General features: G+C 48.7%; 1 protein-coding gene across 1 annotated transcript in view; it reads left to right on the forward strand.

The window, feature by feature from the left end:
• The window catches only part of LOC134958822 (zinc finger CCCH domain-containing protein 7B-like), a 296,536-nt gene that overhangs the window by 163,436 nt on the left and 111,725 nt on the right, over positions 1 to 21,375 (forward strand). The window contains exon 14 of the mRNA XM_063941538.1: positions 20,665 to 20,826. Coding sequence (XP_063797608.1) covers positions 20,665 to 20,826 — 162 coding nt within the window. The remainder of the gene's footprint in view (positions 1 to 20,664; positions 20,827 to 21,375) is intronic.

A 21,375-nucleotide genomic window follows, 5' to 3' on the forward strand; every position in this document is an offset into this window, starting at 1 on the left:
GTGGGTCATCCTTCCTTGCGGCAAGAGGTAAGGGAAGGGGAAAAAGATCGCCGGCTGTGGCAAGCTCCCAGGAGCAGAAGTCCTCCCCGGCTTCTGCCAAATCCACCGCATGACGCTGGGGCTCCCCTGCGGGAGTCCGCACCAGTGGCAGCGCGTCTTGAACTCTTCAGTCAGGTCTGGTTTCTCTCGGGCCTGGATCCTTGGGTACTGGAAATTGTGACCCAAGGTTACAAGCTGGAGTTTCAAGACGTGCCCCCATACCAATTTTTCAAATCGGCTTTGCCAGCTTCTCTTCCAGAAAGAGAGGTAGTGTGTGCGGCAATACAAAAGCTGTGTCAGCAGCGGGTCGTTGTCGACGTTCCCCCGTCACAGCGGGGAGAAGGGTTTTATTCAAGCCTGTTTGTGGTCCCGAAGCCGGAAGGCTCGGTCAGACCAATTCTAAATTTAAAATCCCTCAATGTGTATTTGAAAAGTTTCAAATTCAAGATGGAGTCTCTCCGAGCGGTGATCTCCAGTTTGGAGGGGGGGGGGGGGGGGTGTTATGGTGTCAGTCGACATAAAGGATGCTTATTTGCATGTCCCCATTTATCCTCCTCATCAGGCGTACCTGAGGTTCGCTGTTCAGGATTGTCACTACCAATTTCAGACGTTGCCGTTTGGTCTTTCCACGGCCCCGAGGATTTTCACCAAGGTAATGGCGGAAATGATGGTATTCCTGCGCAAGCAAGGTGTCACAATTATCCCGTACTTGGACGATCTCCTGATAAAGGCGAGATCACAGGAGCAGTTGCTAAAAAGCCTTACGCTCTCCCTGCAAGTGCTGCAACAGCATGGCTGGCTCCTAAATTTGCCAAAGTCGCAGTTGATTCCGACAACTCGGCTGTCGTTTTTGGGCATGATCCTGGACACGGAACGGCAGAGGATTTTTCTCCCATTGGAAAAAGCTCAGGAAATCCAGAACATGGTCAAGGAACTTCTGAAACCGCCAAAAGTGTCGATTCATCAATGCACTCGAGTGCTGGGGAAAATGGAGGCCATTCCGTTTGGCAGGTTCCATGCAAGAACGTTTCAGTGGGACCTACTGGACAAGTGGTCAGGGTCCCATCTACAGATGCACTGGAAAATAACTCTGTCCCCCAGGACCAGGGTTTCTCTCCTGTGGTGGCTCCAAAGTTCTCACCTTCTAGAAGGTCGCAGGTTCAGCATCCAAGATTGGATTCTGGTGCCCACGGATGCGAGTCTCCGAGGTTGGGGAGCAGTCACACTGGGAAAAAATTTCCAGGGAAAATGGTCAAGCCAGGAAGCTTGTCTGCACATAAACATTTTGGAATTAAGGGCCATCTACAACGGCCTGCTACAAGCGGAACATCTTGTTCGCGACCTGCCGTCTTGATTTAGTCGGACAACATAACAGCCGTGGCGCACATAAACCGCCAGGGCGGGACGAAAAGCAGAACGGCGATGGCGGAGGCCACCAGGATCCTTCGCTGGGTCAGCGGTCTTTATTCCAGGCGTGGACAACTGGGAAGCAGACTTCCTCAGCAGACACGATCTCCATCCAGGAGAGTGGGGTCTTCATCAAGAGGTCTTTGCAGAAGTGACAAGTTGTTGGGGACTTCCTCAAATAGACATGATGGCGTCGCGCCTCAGCAAGAAGCTGCTGACATATTGTTCCAGGTCGAGGGACCCTCAAGCAGTAGCGGTAGACGCTCTGGTGACACCGTGGGTGTTTCAGTCGGTCTGTGTTCCCTCCACTTCCACTCATCCCAAAGGTGATAAGGATCATAAGAATAACAAGGGTCCAGGCGATACTCGTTGTTCCAGATTGGCCACGGAGGGCCTGGTATCCGGATCTTCAGGAATTACTCACAGGAGATCCCTGGCCTCTTCCTCTAAGAGAGGATCTGTTACAGCAGGGACCGTGCGTTTTCCAGGACTTACCGCGGTTGCGTTTGACGGCATGGCGGTTGAACGCCAAATCCTAGCCAGAAAGGGTATTCCTGGGGAAGTCATCCCCATTCTACTTAAGGCTAGAAAGGAGGTAACGGTGAAGCATTATCACCGTATTTGGAGAAAATATGTGTCTTGGTGTGAATCCAAGAATGCTCCTACGGAAGAATTTCAGCTGGGTCGGTTCCTCCATTTTTTGCAAGCGGGTGTGGATGCGGGCCTGAAGTTAGGCTCCATTAAAGTGCAGGTTTCGGCATTATCAATTTTCTTTCAAAGGGAGTTGGCTTCGCTTCCAGAAGTACAGACCTTCGTTAAAGGCATGCTGCACATCCAACCTCCATTTGTGCCCCCAGTGGCACTGTGGGACCTTTAACGTGGTGTTACAGTTCCTTATGTCACATTGGTTTGAACCTTTACAAAAGGTTGAGTTGAAATTTCTCACTTGGAAAGTGGTCATGCTATTGGCCTTGGCATCCGCAAGGCAGGTGTCTGAATTGGCGGCTTTGTCTCACAAAAGCCCCTATCTGATTTTTCATGAGGATATAGTGGAGTTGAGAACTCGTCGACAATTTCTACCGAAGGTGGTTTCTTCGTTTCACATGAACCAACCTATTGTGGTCCCTTGATGTGGTCAGAGCTTTGAAAATTTATGTAGCCAGAACGGCTCGGGTGAGGAAAACAGAGGCTCTGTTTGTCCTGTATGCGGCCAACAAGGTTGGCGCTCCTGCTTCTAAGCAGACTATTGCACGCTGGATCTGTAATACGATTCAGCAGGCTCATTCTACGGCTGGATTGCCATTACCGAAATTGGTGAAGGCCCATTCCACTAGGAAGGTGGGCTCATCCTGGGCGGCTGCCCGGGGCGTCTCGGCATTACAGCTTTGCCGAGCAGCTACTTGGTCGGGGTCAAACACTTTTGCAAAGTTCTACAAGTTTGATACCCTGGCTGATAAGGACCTCATGTTTGGTCAATCGGTGCTGCAGAATCATCCGCACTCTCCTGCCTGGTTTGGAGCTTTGGTATAAACCCCATGGTCCTTTTGGAGTCCCCAGCATCCTCTAGGACGAAGGAGAAAATAGGATTTTAATACCTCTCGGTAAATCCTTTTCTCTTAGTCCGTAGAGGATGCTGGGCGCCCGTCCCAGTGCGGACTCTATCTGCAGTAATTGTACATAGTTATTGTTTAAGTTACAGAAAGGTTGTGTTTGGTAAAGGTCAGGCTGTTGCTGATCTGTTTTGATTCACACTGTTAACTGGGTTTAGTTGAATGCCATGTTGTACGGTGTGGTGTGGTGTGAGCTGGTATGTCTCTAACCCTTAGTTTAACAAAATCCTTTTCCTCGAAATGTCCATCTCCTCTGGGCACAGTTCCTATACCTGAGGTCTGGAGGAGGGGCATAGAGGGAGGAGCCAGTTCACACCCATTCAAAGTCTTATAGTGTGCCCATGTCTCCTGCGGATCCCGTCTATACCCCATGGTCCTTTTGGAGTCCCCAGCATCCTCTACGGACTAAGAGAAAAGGATTTACCGGTAGGTATTAAAATCCTATTTCTCTATCGTCCTAGTGGATGCTGGGGTTCCTGAAAGGACCATGGGGAATAGCGGCTCCGCAGGAGACAGGGCACAAAAGTAAAGCTTTCCGATCAGGTGGTGTGCACTGGCTCCTCCCCCTATGACCCTCCTCCAGACTCCAGTTAGATTTTTGTGCCCGGCCGAGAAGGGTGCAATCTAGGTGGCTCTCCTAAAGAGCTGCTTAGAAAAAGTTTAGCTTAGGTTTTTTATTTTACAGTGAGTCCTGCTGGCAACAGGATCACTGCAACGAGGGACTGAGGGGAGAAGAAGTGAACTCACCTGCGTGCAGGATGGATTGGCTTCTTGGCTACTGGACATCAGCTCCAGAGGGACGATCACAGGTACAGCCTGGATGGTCACCGGAGCCGCGCCGCCGGCCCCCTTGCAGATGCTGAAGTAAGAAGAGGTCCAGAATCGGCGGCAGAAGACTCTTGCAGTCTTCTAAAGGTAGCGCACAGCACTGCAGCTGTGCGCCATTTTCCTCTCAGCACACTTCACACGCAGTCACTGAGGGTGCAGGGCGCTGGGGGGGGGCGCCCTGGGAGGCAAATGAAAACCTATATATTGGCTAAAAATACCTCACATATAGCCCCCAGAGGCTATATGGAGATATTTAACCCCTGCCATAATCCGTTGAAGAGCGGGAGACGAGGCCGCCGAAAAAGGGGCGGGGCCTATCTCCTCAGCACACAGCGCCATTTTCTCTCACAGAAAGGCTGGAGAGAAGGCTCCCAGGCTCTCCCCTGCACTGCACTACAGAAACAGGGTTAAAACAGAGAGGGGGGGCATTAATTGGCGATATTAATATATATATAAAGATGCTATAAGGGAGAAACACTTATATAAGGTTGTCCCTATATATATTATAGCGTTTTTGGTGTGTGCTGGCAAACTCTCCCTCTGTCTCTCCAAAGGGCTAGTGGGGTCCTGTCCTCTGTCAGAGCATTCCCGGTGTGTGTGCTGTGTGTCGGTACGTGTGTGTCGACATGTATGAGGACGATGTTGGTGAGGAGGCGGAGCAATTGCCTGTAATGGGGATGTCACTCTCTACGGAGTCGACACCGAAATGGGTGGCCTATTGAGAGAATTACGTGAGAAGGTCAACACGCTGCAAGGTCGGTTGACGACATGAGACGGCCGACAAACAATTAGTACCGGTCCAGGCGTCTCAGAAACACCGTCAGGGGCTTTAAAAACGCCCATTTACCTCAGTCGGTCGACACAGACACAGACACGGACACTGAATCCAGTGTCGACGGTGAATAAACAAATGTATTTCTCTAACGTCCTAGTGGATGCTGGGGACTCCGTCAGGACCATGGGGAATAGCGGGCTCCGCAGGAGACAGGGCACATCTAAAAAAGCTTTTAGGTCACATGGTGTGTACTGGCTCCTCCCCCTATGACCCTCCTCCAAGCCTCAGTTAGGTTTTTGTGCCCGTCCGAGAAGGGTGCAATCTAGGTGGCTCTCTTAAAGAGCTGTTTAGAAAAGTTTTTTTTTAGGTTTCATTCAGTGATTCCTGCTGGCAACAGGATCACTGCAACGAGGGACTTAGGGGAGAGATCTTCAACTCACCTGCGTGCAGGATGGATTGGGATCTTAGGCTACTGGACACTGAGCTCCAGAGGGAGTCGGAACACAGGTCAGCCTGGGGTTCGTCCCGGAGCCGCGCCGCCGATCCCCCTTACAGACGCTGAAGAAGACGGCAGAACGGAGGTCCGGAAACAGGCGGCAGAAGACTTCACAGTCTTCATGAAGGTAGCGCACAGCACTGCAGCTGTGCGCCATTGTTGTCACACGGCTCACTGACCTAGTCACGGAGGGTGCAGGGCGCTGCTGGGGGCGCCCTGGGCAGCAATATAAGTACCTTATTGGCAAAATAAATACATCACATATAGCCATTAAGGCTATATGTATGTATTTTAACCCAGGCCAGTTCTTAAAAACCGGGAGAAAAAACCCGCCGGAAAGGGGGCGGAGCTTATTCTCCTCAGCACACAGCGCCATTTTCCCTCACAGAAAGGCTGAGGGGGAAGGCTCCCATGCTCTCCCCTGCACTGCACTACAGAAAATAAGAATTTACTTACCGATAATTCTATTTCTCGTAGTCCGTAGTGGATGCTGGGGTCTCCGTCAGGACCATGGGGAATAGCGGGCTCCGCAGGAGACAGGGCACATCTAAAAAAGCTTTTAGGTCACATGGTGTGTACTGGCTCCTCCCCCTATGACCCTCCTCCAAGCCTCAGTTAGGTACTGTGCCCGGACGAGCGTACACAATAAGGAAGGATCTTGAATCCCGGGTAAGACTCATACCAGCCACACCAATCACACCGTACCACTTGTGATCTGAACCCAGTTAACAGTATGATAACAAAACGAAGTAGCCTCTGAAAAGATGGCTCACAACAAGAATAACCCGATTTTTGTAACAATAACTATGTACAAGCATTGCAGACAAACCGCACTTGGGATGGGCGCCCAGCATCCACTACGGACTACGAGAAATAGAATTATCGGTAAGTAAATTCTTATTTTCTCTAACGTCCTAGTGGATGCTGGGGACTCCGTCAGGACCATGGGGATTATACCAAAGCTCCCAAACGGGCGGGAGAGTGCGGATGACTCTGCAGCACCGAATGAGAGAACTCCAGGTCCTCCTTAGCCAGAGTATCAAATTTGTAAAATTTTACAAACGTGTTCTCCCCTGACCACGTAGCTGCTCGGCAAAGTTGTAATGCCGAGACCCCTTGGGCAGCCGCCCAAGATGCGCCCACTTTCCTAGTGGAGTGGGCCTTTACAGATTTAGGCTGTGGCACGCCTGCCACAGAATGTGCAAGTTGGATTGTGCTACAGATCCAACGTGCAATCGTCTGTTTAGACGCAGGAGCACCCATCTTGTTGGGTGCCATACAATATAAACAGCAAGTCAGACTTTCTGACTCCAGCCGTCCTAAACTATATATATATATATATATATATATATATATATATTTTTAGGGTCCTGACAACGTCTAGTAACTTGGAGTCCTCCAAGTCCCTAGAAGCCGCAGGCACCATAATAGGTTGTTTCAGGTGAAAAACCTGACACCCCCTTAGGAAGAAAACTGGAGACGAGTCCCAGTTCTGCCCTGTCCGAATGGAAAATTAAATATGGGCTTTTGCAAGACAAAGCCGCCCATTCTGACAAACGCCTGGCCGAGGCCAGGACCAACAGCATGGTCACTGTCCATGTGAGATATTGGTCAACAGCATGTTCACTTTCCATGTGATATATTTCAAATCCACAGATTTGAGCGGTTCAAACCAATATGATTTTAAGGAATCCCAACACTATGTTGAGATCCCACGGTGCCACTAGAGGCACAAAAAGGGGTGTATATGCAATACTCCCTTGACAATCTGGACTTCAGGAACTGAAGTCAATTCTTTTCGGAAGAAATTCTACAGGGCCGAAACTTAAAACCTTAAAGAACCCCAATTTTAGGCTCAAAACACTCCTGTTTTCAGGAAGTGTAGAAATCGACCTAGTTGAATTTTCTTCGTGGGGCCTTCCTAGCCTCACCCACGCAACATATTTTCACCACATGTGGTGATGACGTTGTGCGATCACCTCCTTCCTGGATTTGACCAGGGTAGGTATGACCTCTTATGGAATGCCTTTTTCCTTCAGGATCCGGCATTCAACCGCCATGCCGTCAAACGCAGCCGCGGTAAGTCTTGGAATAGACATGGTACCTGCTGAAGCAAGTCCCTTCTTAGCTCCCCAGGCCCTTAGTCCTCTGTGAGCATCTCTTGAAGTTCCGGGTACCAAGTCCCTCTTGGCCAATCCGGAGTCACGAGTATAGTTCATACTCCTCTATGTCTTATAATTCTCAATACCTTGGTTATGAGAAGCAGAGGAGGGAACACATACACCGACTGTTACACCCACGGTGTTACCAGGACATCCACAGCTATCGCCTGAAGGTCCCATGACCTGGCGCAATTCCTGTCCCGTTTCTTGTTCGGGCGGGACGCCATCATTTCCACCTTTGGTCTTTGCCAATGGCTCACAATCATGCGGAAAAACTTCCCTATGAAGTTCCCACTCTCCCAGGTGGAGGTCATGCCTGCTGAGGAAGTCTGCTTCCCAGTCGTCCACTCCCGGAGAGAACACTGCTGACAGTGCTATCACATGATTTTCCGCCTAGCGAAAAATCCTTGCAGTGTTTTCACTGCCCTCCAGCTTCTAGTGTCGCCCTTTCTGTTTACGTGGGCGACTGCCGTGATGTTATCCCACTGGATCAATACCGGCTGACCTTGAAGCAGAGGTCTTGCTAAGTTTAGAGCCTTATAATTTCGCTCTTAGCTCCCTGTATGTGGAGAGAATTCTCCAGACTTGATCACACTTTCCTGGAAATTTTTTCCCTGTGTGACTGCTCCCCAGCCTCTCAGGCTGGCCTCCGTGGTTACCAGCATCCAATCCTGAATGCTGAATCTGTGGCCCTCTAGAAGATGAGCACTCTGTAATCACCACAGGAGAGACACCCTTGTCCTTGGATATAGGGTTATCCGCTGATGCATCTGAAGATGCGATCCGGACCATTTGTCCAGCAGATCCCACTGAAGAGTTCTTGCGTGAAATCTGCCGAATGGAATTGCTTCGTAATAAGCCACCATTTTTACCAGGACTCTTGTGCAATGATGCACTGACACTTTTCCTGGTTTTAGGAGGATCCCGATTAGCTCGGATAACTCCCTGGCTTTCTCCTCTGGGAGAAACACCTTTTTCTGGACTGTGTCCAGAATCATCCCTAGGAACAGTAGACGTGTCCTCGGAAAAGCTACGATTTTGGAATATTTAGAATCCACTCGTGCTGTCGTAGAACTATTAAAGATAGTGCTACTCCGACCTCCAACTGTTCTCTGGACCTTGCCCTTATCAGGAAAGCGTCCAAGTTTCTTTTAAGAAGAATCATCATTTCGGCCATTACCTTGGTAAAGACCCGGGGCGCCGTGGACAATCCAAACGGCAGCGTCTGAACTGATAGTGACAGTTCTGTACCACGAACCTGAAGTACCCTTGGTGAGAAGGGCAAATTTGGACATGTAGGTAAATGTCCCTGATATCCAGTGACACCATCTCGTCCCCTTCTTCCTGGTTCGCTATCACTGCTCTGAGTGACTCCATCTTGATTTGAACGCTTGTATGTAAGTGTTCAAATATTCCAGATCTCACCGAGCCGTTTGGCTTCAGTACCACAATATAGTGTGGAATAATACCCCCTCCCTTGTTGTAGGAGGGGTACTTTGATTATCACCTGCTGGGAATACAGCCTGTGAATTGTTTCCAATACTGCCTCCCTGTCGGAGGTAGACGTTGGTAAAACAGACTTCCGGAACTTGTGAGGAGGAGACGTCTCGAATTTCCAATGTACACCTGGGATACTACATGTAGGATCCAGGAGTCCCCTTGCGAGTGAGCCCACTGCGTGCTGAAACTCTTGAGATGACCCCCTACCGCACCTGAGTCCACTTGTACTGCCCCAGCGTCATGCTGCGGACTTGGCAGAAGCTGTGAAGGGCTTCTGTTCCTGGGAATGGGCTGCTTGCTGCAGTCTTCTTCCCTTTCCTCTACCCCTGGGCAGATATGACTGGCCTTTGCCCGCCTGCCCGTATGGGGACGAAAGGACTGAGACTGAAAAGACTGTGTCCTTTTCTGCTGAGATGTGACTCGGAGAACAAAAGGTGGATTTTTCAGCTGTCGTCATGGCCATCAGGTCCGATGGACCGCCCCTTTATACGGCAATACTTCCATGTGCCGTCTGGAATCTGCCTCACCTGACCACTGTCGTGTCTTCGTCTGGCAGATATGGACATCACATTTACTCTTGATGCCAGAATGCAAATATCCCTCTGCGCATCACGCATATATAGAAATGCATCCTTAAAATGCTCTATAGACAATAAAATCTTGTCCCTGTCAAGGGTATCAAAATTTTCAGTCAGGAAATCCGACCAAGCCCCCTCAGCGCTGCACATCCAGTCTGAGGCGATTGCTGGTCGTAGTATAACACCAGTATGTGTGTATATACTTCTTAGGCTATTTTTCATCTTCCTATCAGCTGGCTCCTTGAGGGCGGCCGTATCTGGAGACGGTAACGCCACTTGTTTTTATAAGCGTGTGAGCGCCTTATCCACCCTAAGGTGTGTTTCCCAACTCGCCCTTACTTCTGGCGGGAAAGGGTATACCGCCCATAACTTTCTATCGGAGGAACCCCACGTATCATCACACACTTCATTTAATTTATCTGATTCAGGCAAAACTACAAGTAGTTTATTCACACCCTACAAAATACCCTTATTTGTGGTACTTGTAGTATCAGAAATATGTAACACCTCCTTCATGCCCTTAACATGTAACGTGTGGCCCTAAAGGAAAATACGTTTGTTTCTTCACCGTCGACACTGGAGTCAGTGTCCCTGAGGTAAATGGGCGTTTTTACCAGCCCCTGGCGGTGTCTGAGACGCCTGGACAGGTACTAATTTGTTTGCCGGTCGTCTCATGTCGTCAACCGGCTCGCAGCGTGTTGACATGATCACGTACTTCCACAAGTAAGCCATCCATTCCGGTGTCGACTCCCTAGAGAGTGACATCACCATTACAGGCAATTTGCTCCGCCTCCTCACCAACATTTTCCTCATACATGTCGACACACACGTACCGACATACAGCACACACACAGGGAATGCTCTGATAGAGGACAGGACCCACTAGCCCTTTGGGGAGACAGAGGGAGAGTTTGCCAGCACACACCAAAATGCTATAATTATACAGGGACAACCTTTATAAAAGTGTTCCTCCCTTATAGCATTTAATATATATTTATATCGCCAAATCAGTGCCCCCCCTCTCTGTTTTAACCCTGTTTCTGTAGTGCAGTGCAGGGGAGAGCATGGGAGCCTTCCCCTCAGCCTTTCTGTGAGGGAAAATGGCGCTGTGTGCTGAGGAGAATAAGCTCCGCCCCTTTTTCGGCGGGTTTTTTCTCCCGGTTTTTAAGAACTGGCCTGGGTTAAAATACATACATATAGCCTTAATGGCTATATGTGATGTATTTATTTTGCCAATAAGGTACTTATATTGCTGCCCAGGGCGCCCCCAGCAGCGCCCTGCACCCTCCGTGACTAGGTCAGTGAGCCGTGTGACAACAATGGCGCACAGCTGCAGTGCTGTGCGCTACCTTCATGAAGACTGTGAAGTCTTCTGCCGCCTGTTTCCGGACCTCCGTTCTGCCGTCTTCTTCAGCGTCTGTAAGGGGGATCGGCGGCGCGGCTCCGGGACGAACCCCAGGCTGACCTGTGTTCCGACTCCCTCTGGAGCTCAGTGTCCAGTAGCCTAAGATCCCAATCCATCCTGCACGCAGGTGAGTTGGAGATCTCTCCCCTAAGTCCCTCGTTGCAGTGATCCTGTTGCCAGCAGGAATCACTGAATGAAACCTAAAAAAAAAACTTTTCTAAACAGCTCTTTAAGAGAGCCACCTAGATTGCACCCTTCTCGGACGGGCACAAAAACCTAACTGAGGCTTGGAGGAGGGTCATAGGGGGAGGAGCCAGTACACACCATGTGACCTAAAAGCTTTTTTAGATGTGCCCTGTCTCCTGCGGAGCCCGCTATTCCCCATGGTCCTGACGGAGTCCCCAGCATCCACTAGGACGTTAGAGAAACAGGGTTAAAACAGAGAGGGGGGGCACTGATTTGGCGATATAAATATATTAAATGCTATAAGGGAGGAACACTTTTATAAAGGTTGTCCCTGTATAATTATAGCATTTTGGTGTGTGCTGGCAAACTCTCCCTCTGTCTCCCCAAAGGGCTAGTGGGTCCTGTCCTCTATCAGAGCATTCCCTGTGTGGGTGCTGTATGTCGGTACGTGTGTGTCGACATGTATGAGAAAAATGTTGGTGAGGAGGCGGAGCAAATTGCCTGTAATGGTGATGTCACTCTCTAGGGAGTCGACACCGGAATGGATGGCTTACTTGTGGAAGTACGTGATCATGTCAACACGCTGCGAGTCGGTTGACGACATGAGACGACCGGCAAACAAATTAGTACCTGTCCAGGCGTCTCAGACACCGTCAGGGGCTTGTAAAAACGCCCATTTACCTCACGGACACTGACTCCAGTGTCGACGGTGAAGAAAAAAACGTATTTTCCTTTAGGGCCACACGTTACATGTTAAGGGCATGAAGGAGGTGTTACATATTTCTGATACTACAAGTACCACAAATAAGGGTATTTTGTAGGGTGTGAATAAACTACTTGTAGTTTTGCCTGAATCAGATAAATTAAATGAAGTGTGTGATGATACGTGGGGTTCCTCCGATAGAAAGTTATGGGCGGTATACCCTTTCCCGCCAGAAGTAAGGGCGAGTTGGGAAACACACCTTAGGGTGGATAAGGCGCTCACACGCTTATAAAACAAGTGGCGTTACCGTCTCCAGATACGGCCGCCCTCAAGGAGCCAGCTGATAGGAAGCTGAAAAATAGCCTAAGAAGTATATACACACATACTGGTGTTATACTACGACCAGCAATCGCCTCAGACTGGATGTGCAGCGCTGAGGGGGCTTGGTCGGATTTCCTGACTGAAAATTTTGATACCCTTGACAGGGACAAGATTTTATTGTCTATAGAGCATTTTAAGGATGCATTTTATGCGTGATGCGCAGAGGGATATTTGCATTCTGGCATCAAGAGTAAATGTGATGTCCATATCTGCCAGACGAAGACACGACAGTGGTCAGGTGAGGCAGATTCCAGACGGCACATGGAAGTATTGCCGTATAAAGGGGCGGTCCATCGGACCTGGTGGCCATGGCAACAGCTGAAAAATCCACCTTTTGTTCCCCGAGTCACATCTCAGCAGAAAAGGACACAGTCTTTTCAGTCTCAGTCCTTTCGTCCCCATACGGGCAGGCGGGCAAAGGCCAGTCATATCTGCCCAGGGGTAGAGGAACGGGAAGAAGACTGCAGCAAGCAGCCCATTCCCAGGAACAGAAGCTCTTCACAGCTTCTGCCAAGTCCGCAGCATGACGCTGGGGCAGTACAAGCGGACTCAGGTGCGGTAGGGGGTCATCTCAAGAGTTTCAGCACGCAGTGGGCTCACTCGCAAGGGGACTCCTGGATCCTACATGTAGTATCCCAGGTGTACATTGGAAATTCGAGACGTCTCCTCCTCACAAGTTCCGGAAGTCTGTTTTACCAACGTCTACCTCCGACAGGGAGGCAGTATTGGAAACAATTCACAGGCTGTATTCCCAGCAGGTGATAATCAAAGTACCCCTCCTACAACAAGGGAGGGGGTATTATTCCACACTATATTGTGGTACTGAAGCCAAACGGCTCGGTGAGATCTGAAATATTTGAACACTTACATACAAGCGTTCAAATCAAGATGGAGTCACTCAGAGCAGTGATAGCGAACCAGGAAGAAGGGGACGAGATGGTGTCACTGGATATCAGGGACATTTACCTACATGTCCAAATTTGCCCTTCTCACCAAGGGTACTTCAGGTTCGTGGTACAGAACTGTCACTATCAGTTCAGACGCTGCCGTTTGGATTGTCCACGGCGCCCCGGGTCTTTACCAAGGTAATGGCCGAAATGATGATTCTTCTTAAAAGAAACTTGGACGCTTTCCTGATAAGGGCAAGGTCCAGAGAACAGTTGGAGGTCGGAGTAGCACTATCTTTAATAGTTCTACGACAGCACGAGTGGATTCTAAATATTCCAAAATCGTAGCTTTTCCGAGGACACGTCTACTGTTCCTAGGGATGATTCTGGACACAGTCCAGAAAAAGGTGTTTCTCCCAGAGGAGAAAGCCAGGGAGTTATCCGAGCTAATCGGGATCCTCCTTAAACCAGGAAAAGTGTCAGTGCATCATTGCACAAGAGTCCTGGTAAAAAATGGTGGCTTATTACGAAGCAATTCCATTCGGCAGATTTCACGCAAGAACTCTTCAGTGGGATCTGCTGGACAAATGGTCCGGATCGCATCTTCAGATGCATCAGCGGATAACCCTATATCCAAGGACAAGGGTGTCTCTCCTGTGGTGATTACAGAGTGCTCATCTTCTAGAGGGCCACAGATTCAGCATTCAGGATTGGATGCTGGTGACCACGGAGGCCAGCCTGAGAGGCTGGGGAGCAGTCACACAGGGAAAAAATTTCCAGGAAAGTGTGATCAAGTCTGGAGAATTCTCTCCACATAGATGGAGCTAAGAGCAAAATTATAAGGTTCTAAACTTAGCAAGACCTCTGCTGCAAGGTCAGCCGGTATTGATCCAGTGGGATAACATCACGGCAGTCGCCCACGTAAACAGAAAGGGCGACACAAGAAGCTGGAGGGCAGTGAAAGAACTGCAAGGATTTTTCGCTAGGCGGAAAATCATGTGATAGCACTGTCAGCAGTGTTCTCTCCGGGAGTGGACGACTGGGAAGCAGACTTCCTCAGCAGGCATGACCTCCACCTGGGAGAGTGGGAACTTCATAGGGAAGTTTTTCCGCATGATTGTGAGCCATTGGCAAAGACCAAAGGTGGAAATGATGGCGTCCCGCCCGAACAAAAAACGGGACAGGTATTGCGCCAGGTCATGAGACCTTCAGGCGATAGCTGTGGATGTCCTAGTAACACCGTGGGTGTAACAGTCGGTGTATGTGTTCCCTCCTCTGCTTCTCATAACCAAGGTATTGAGAATTATAAGACATAGAGGAGTATGAACTATACTCGTGACTCCGGATTGGCCAAGAGGGACTTGGTACCCGGAACTTCAAGAGATGCTCACAGAGGACTAAGGGCCTGGGGAGCTAAGAAGGGACTTGCTTCAGCAGGTACCATGTCTATTCCAAGACTTACCGCGGCTGCGTTTGACGGCATGGCGGTTGAATGCCGGATCCTGAAGGAAAAAGGCATTCCATTAGAGGTCATACCTACCCTGGTCAAAGCCAGGAAGGAGGTGACCGCACAACGTCATCACCACATGTGGTGAAAATATGTTGCGTGGGTGAGGCCAGGAAGGCCCCAAGAAGAAAATTCAACTAGGTCGATTTCTACACTTCCTGAAAACAGGAGTGTTTTGAGCCTAAAATTGGGTTTCTTTAAGGCTTTAAGTTTCGGCCCTGTAGAATTTCTTCCGAAAAGAATTGACTTCAGTTCCTGAAGTCCAGATTGTCAAGGGAGTATTGCATATACACCCCTTTTGTGCCTCTAGTGGCACCGTGGGATCTCAACATAGTGTTGGGATTCCTTAAAATCATATTGGTTTGAACCGCTCAAATCTGTGGATTTGAAATATATCACATGGAAAGTGAACATGCTGTTGACCAATATCTCACATGGACAGTGACCATGCTGTTGGTCCTAGCCTCGGCCAGGCGATTGTCAGAATGGGCGGCTTTGTCTTACAAAAGCCCATATTTAATTTTCCATTCGGACAGGGCAGAACTGGGACTCGTCTCCAGTTTTCTTCCTAAGGGGGTGTCAGGTTTTTCACCTGAAACAACCTATTATGGTGCCTGGGGCTTCTAGGGATTTGGAGGACTCCAAGTTACTAGACGTTGTCAGGACCCTAAAAAAAAAAAAATATATATATATATATATATATATAGTTTAGGACGGCGGGAGTCAGAAAGTCTGACTTGCTGTTTATATTGTATGCACCCAACAAGATGGGTGCTCCTGCGTCTAAACAGACGATTGCACGTTGGATCTGTAGCACAATCCAACTTGCACATTCTGGGGCAGGAGTGCCACAGCCTAAATCTGTAAAGGCCCACTCCACTAGGAAAGTGGGCGCATCTTGGGCGGCTGCCCAAGGGGTCTCGGCATTACAACTTTGCCGAGCAGCTACGTGGTCAGGGGAGAACACGTTTGTAAAATTTTACAAATTTGATACTCTGGCTAAGGAGGACCTGGAGTTCTCTCATTCGGTGCTGCAGAGTCATCCGCACTCTCCCGCCCGTTTGGGAGCTTTGGTATAATCCCCATGGTCCTGACGGAGTCCCCAGCATCCACTAGGACGTTAGAGAAAATAAGAATTTACTTACCGATAATTCTATTTCTCGTAGTCCGTAGTGGATGCTGGGCGCCCATCCCAAGTGCGGATTGTCTGCAATGCTTGTACATAGTTATTGTTACAAAAATCGGGTTATTCTTGTTGTGAGCCATCTTTTCAGAGGCTACTTCGTTTTGTTATCATACTGTTAACTGGGTTCAGATCACAAGTGGTACGGTGTGATTGGTGTGGCTGGTATGAGTCTTACCCGGGATTCAAGATCCTTCCTTATTGTGTACGCTCGTCCGGGCACAGTACCTAACTGAGGCTTGGAGGAGGGTCATAGGGGGAGGAGCCAGTACACACCATGTGACCTAAAAGCTTTTTTAGATGTGCCCTGTCTCCTGCGGAGCCCGCTATTCCCCATGGTCCTGACGGAGTCCCCAGCATCCACTACGGACTACGAGAAATAGAATTATCGGTAAGTAAATTCTTATTTTCTCATTAGGGCCACACGTTAAGGGCAATGAAGGAGGTGTTACATATTTCTGATACTACAAGTACCACAAAAAAGGGTATTATGTGGGAGTGAAAAAACTACCTGTAGTTTTTCCTGAATCAGATAAAATAAAATGAAGTGTGTGATGAAGCGTGGGGTTACCCCGATAGCAAATATTGGCGTTATACCCTTTCCCGCCAGAAGTTAGGGCGCGTTGGGAAACACCCCTTAGGGTGGATAAGGCGCTCACACGCTTATCAAGTGGCGTTACCGTCTCCAGATACGGCCGCCCTCAAGGAGCCAGCTGATAGGAAGCTGGAAAAATATCCTAAAAAGTATATACACACATACGGTGGTTATACTGCGACCAGCGATCGCCATCAGCCTGGATATGCAGTGCTGGGTTGGCTTGGTCGGATTCCCTGACTGAAAATATATTATTGATATAGAGCATTTAATAGGATGCATTCTATATATATGTACGCAAGATGCACAGAGGGATATTTGCACTCTGACATCAAGATAAGTGCGTTGTCCATATCTCCCAGAAGATGTCATGGACACGACAGTGGTCAGGTGATACAGATCCCATACGGCACATGGAAGTATTGCCGTATAAAGGAAAGGAGTTAGTTGGGGTCGGTCCATCGGACCTGGGGACCACGGCAACAGCTGGGAAATCCAACCTTTTTACCCCAAGTTACATCTCAGCAGAAAAGACACCGTCTTTTCAGCCTCAATCCTTCCGTTTCCATGAGGCAAACGGGCAAAAGGCCAGTCATATCTGCCCAGACATAGAGGTAAGGGAAGTAGACTGCAGCGGGCAGCCCCTTCCCAGGAAAGGAAGCCCTCCACCACGTCTGCCAAGTCCTCAGCATGACGCTGGGGCCGTGCAAGCGGACTCAGGTGAGGTGGGGGGGTAGTCTCAAGAGTCTCAGCGCGCAGTGGGATCACTCGCAAGTTGACCCCTAGATCGTACAAGTATTATCCCAGGGGTACAGATTGGAGAGTCGAGACATCTTTTCCTCGCAGGTTCCTGAAGTCTGCTTTACCAACGGCTTCCTCCGACAGGGAGGCAGTATTGGAAAAGATTCACAAGCTGTATTTCCAGCAGGTGATAATCAAAGTACCCCTCCTACAACAAGGAAAAGGGTATTAGTCTTCCACACTATATTGTGATACTTAAGCCAGACGGCTTGGTGAGACGTAGTCTAAATCTGAATCTTTGAACACTTACATAAAAAGGTTCAAATCAAGATGGAATCACTCAGAGCAGTGATAGCGAACCAAAAAGGGGACTATATGGTGTCCCTGGACATCAAGGATTACCTCCATGTCCAAATTTGTCCTTCTCAACAAGGATACCTCTGGTTCGTGGTACAGAACTGTCAATATCAGTTTCAGACGCTGCCGTTGAAGTATCCACGGCACCCCGGGCCTTTACCAGGGTAATGGCCGAAAAGATGATTCTTCAAAGAAAAGAATGGACGTCGGAAGAGCACTATCTAAAGTAGTTCTACGACAGCACGAGTGGATTTTAAATATTCCAAATATCGCAGCCGTTTTCCGACGATACGTCTGCTGTTCCTAGGAATGATTCTGGGCATAGTCCAGAAAAAGGTTTTCTCCTGGAGGAGAAAGCCAGGGAGTTATCCGAACTAGTCAGAAACCTCCTAAAACCAGACCAGGTATCAGTGCATCAATGCACAGGAGTCCTGGGAAAAATGGTGGCTTCTTACGAAGCGATTCCATTCGGCAGATCTCACGCAAAAATTTTTTTTTTTCAGGGGGATTTGCGGGACGAATGGTCCGGATCGCATCTTCAGATGCATCAGCGGTTAATCCTGTCTCCAAGGACAAGGGTGTCTCTTCTGTGGGGGCTGCAGAGTGCTCATCTTCTAGAGGGCAGCACGTTCAGCATTCAGGACTGTGTTCTGGTAACCACGGATGCCAGCCTGAGAGGCTGGGGAGCAGTCACACAGGGAAGAAATTTCCAAGGAAGTGTGGTAAAGTCTGGAGACTTCTCTCCACATGACTATACTGGAGCTAAGGGCAATTTACAATGCTCTGAGCCTAGGAAGACCTCTGCTTCAAAGTCAACCGGTGCTGATCCAGTAGGACATCATCATACCAGTCGCCCACGTTAACAGACGGGGCGACACAAGAAGCAGGAGGGCAATGATAGCAAGGATTTTTCGCTGGGCGAAAAATCATGTGATAACACTGTCAGCAGTGTTCATTCCGGGAGTGGACAACTGGGAAGATTTCCTCAGCATGTATGAATTCCACCCGGAAAAGTGGGAACTTAATCTGGAAGTTTCCACATGATTGTAAACCGTTGGGAAAGACCAAAGGTGGTCATGATGGCGTCCCACATGAAGCGCCAGGTCAAGAGACACTCAGGCAATAGCTGGGACGCTCTGGTAACACCGTGGGTGTACCAGTCGGTGTATGTGTTCCATCCTCTGCCTTTCATACCCAGTGTATTGAGAATGATAGGAAGGAGAGGAGTAAGAACTATACTCGTGGCTCCGGTTTGGCCAAGAAGGACTTGGTACCCGGAACTTCAAGAGATACTAAGAAGGGTCTTGATTCAGCAAGAATCATGTCTGTTCCAAGATTTACCGCAGCTGCGTTGACGCCAGGGCGGGTGAACGCCGGATCCTAAGGGAAAAAGGCATTCCGGAAGAGGTCATCCCTACCCTGGTCAGAGCCAGGAAGGAGGTGACCGCACAACATTATCACCGCTTAGGTGAAAATATGTTCCATGGTGTGAGGCCAGGAAGGCTCCACGGAAGAATTTCAACTAGGTTAATTCCTACATTTCCTGCAAACAGGAGTGTCTATGGGTCTCAAATTGGGGTCCATTAAGGTTCAAATTTCGACTTGTCAATTTTCTTCCAGAAAAGAAATTGGCTTCAGTTCCTGAAGTCCAGAAGTTTGTTAAGGGAGTACTGCATATACAACCCCCCTTTGATGTCTCCAGTGGCACTGGGAGATCTCAACGTAGTTTTGGGATTCCTAAAATCACATTGGTTTAAAACAACTCAAATCTGTGGATTTGATATATCTCACATGGAAAGTGGCCATGCTGTTGGTCCTGGCCGCGGCCAGGCGAGTGTCAGATTTGACGGCTTTGACTCACATAGCCATATCTGATTGTCCATTCGGACAGAGCAAAGCTGCGGACTCATCCCCAGTTTCTCCTTAAGGTGGTGTCAGCATTTCACCTGAACCAGCTTATTGTCAGCATTTCACCTGAACCAGCTTATTGTGGTACCTGCGGCTACTAGGGACTTGGAGGACTCCAAGTTGCTGGATGTTGTCAGGGCCCTGAAAATATAGTTTCCAGGTCGGCTGGAGTCAGGAAATCTGACTTGCTGTTTATCCTGTATGCACCCAACAAGCTGGGTGCTCCTGCTTTTAAGCAGTCGATTGCTCGTTGGATTGGTAGCACAATTCAACTTGCACATTCTGTGGCAGGCCTGCCACAGCCTAAATCTGTTAAAGCCCATTCCACAAGGACGGTGGGCTCATCTTGGGCGGCTGCCCGAGGGGTCTCGGCATTACAACTCTGCCGAGCAGCTACGTGGTCGGGGGAGAACACGTTTGTAAAATTCTACAAATTTGATACCCTGGCAAAAGAGGACCTGGAGTTCTCTCATTCGGCGCTGCAGAGTCATCCGCACTCTCCCGCCCGTTTGGGAGCTTTGGTATAATCCCCATGGTCCTTTCAGGAACCCCAGCATCCACTAGGACGATAGAGAAAATAAGAATTTACTTACCGATAATTCTATTTCTCGGAGTCCGTAGTGGATGCTGGGCGCCCATCCCAAGTGCGGATTATCTGCAATACTTGTACATAGTTATTGCTAACTAAATCGGGTTATTGTTATTGTGAGCCATCTTTTCAGAGGCTCCCCTGTTATCATACTGTTAACTGGGTTCAGATCACAGGTTGTACAGTGTGATTGGTGTGGCTGGTATGAGTCTTACCCGGGATTCAAAATTCCTCCCTTATTGTGTACGCTCGTCCGGGCACAGTATCTAACTGGAGTCTGGAGGAGGGTCATAGGGGGAGGAGCCAGTGCACACCACCTGATCGGAAAGCTTTACTTTTGTGCCCTGTCTCCTGCGGAGCCGCTATTCCCCATGGTCCTTTCAGGAACCCCAGCATCCACTACGGACTCCGAGAAATAGAATTATCGGTAAGTAAATTCTTATTTTTATTACACTAAAATATTTCCATAAAAAGGCTTATAACTAATTATGTGGAATTGGGGTCCTTGCATTTTAGGGTAATCCTAAATCCAGCAGCAATTACTCACTTTTTGTTCCATTCTGTACTGTGGTTGTTTGAAAGCTAGTACAATCTTCTTTGGTCAGTTTGACCAAATTGAGTAATCATCTTACTGTTTGTGATCTCCAAAGTGACTTACTGGAATTTATTGAGCATGGAAGAAAATCGGGCTGAATTAGGGTAGCATTTTCAGGTTATTCAGCCCAACTACCTGACAGTAGTTTATAGTGTGCGTGTATGAGCATCTTAAATCTTGTAGCTGCAGCTAATTATTTGAAGTTAATTTGTTTGTATGTTGTTCTCTTCAGGTCCAAAGGCTCTGGACTACACCCACAGGGAAAAATTAGAGCACAAGTGCAAAAAAGACCTTTTGTTAGCACGAATGAAGAGTTCTGAAAACAAAGCATGGCTCAAGATTCGGCATCGACCCATGAAAGTCAATTTTAATGGTCCTTACATGCTGTGCAAAGGTCAGAAAATTGTTTTCTTTGTCACTGACCAGAAGAGGGCAGTGCAAGGCACAGCCAAACCTTTAATGTTGTATTCGGAATTGGTAATCAAGAACATTAGGAGAATCAAACATCTTAATCCCATTAACACGTCTCTGTATGTGGTCATTAGGGGGAAAACTGCACAGTGCAACATTCAGACTATCTTTCCCTTTAAATTCTGACTTCCAATGTGTGCGTGGGCAGCGAATTTGGGCCCAAATTCTGCTGTAAAACAGGCTATCTCCCCACCCAGATAATCTGTGGTGGGCTGCCATCCCTTGCTATTTCAGGACCAGATTCTTTATAGAAGTAGGTTGTCTTAGATTTCTTAGTGCCCTCACCCATAAAGTAATTACCAGGCACCATCTGTGGGTAGAGATCAGTGATTTAGGCCTTCAAGGGACATCCAGTGCCTACTGTTACCAGAGCTTTCTGAGGAGCTCATTCGTACAGAGGTCAGGGGAAAATTTCCAGTGTGGGGTAAACATACATTGTCTGGTGTAAGAAGTTCTCACTTTGCCTTTAACG

The sequence above is a fragment of the Pseudophryne corroboree genome, chromosome 9 (genome assembly GCF_028390025.1).
Source record: "Pseudophryne corroboree isolate aPseCor3 chromosome 9, aPseCor3.hap2, whole genome shotgun sequence".
In the NCBI taxonomy this organism is placed as follows: Eukaryota; Metazoa; Chordata; class Amphibia; order Anura; family Myobatrachidae; genus Pseudophryne; species Pseudophryne corroboree.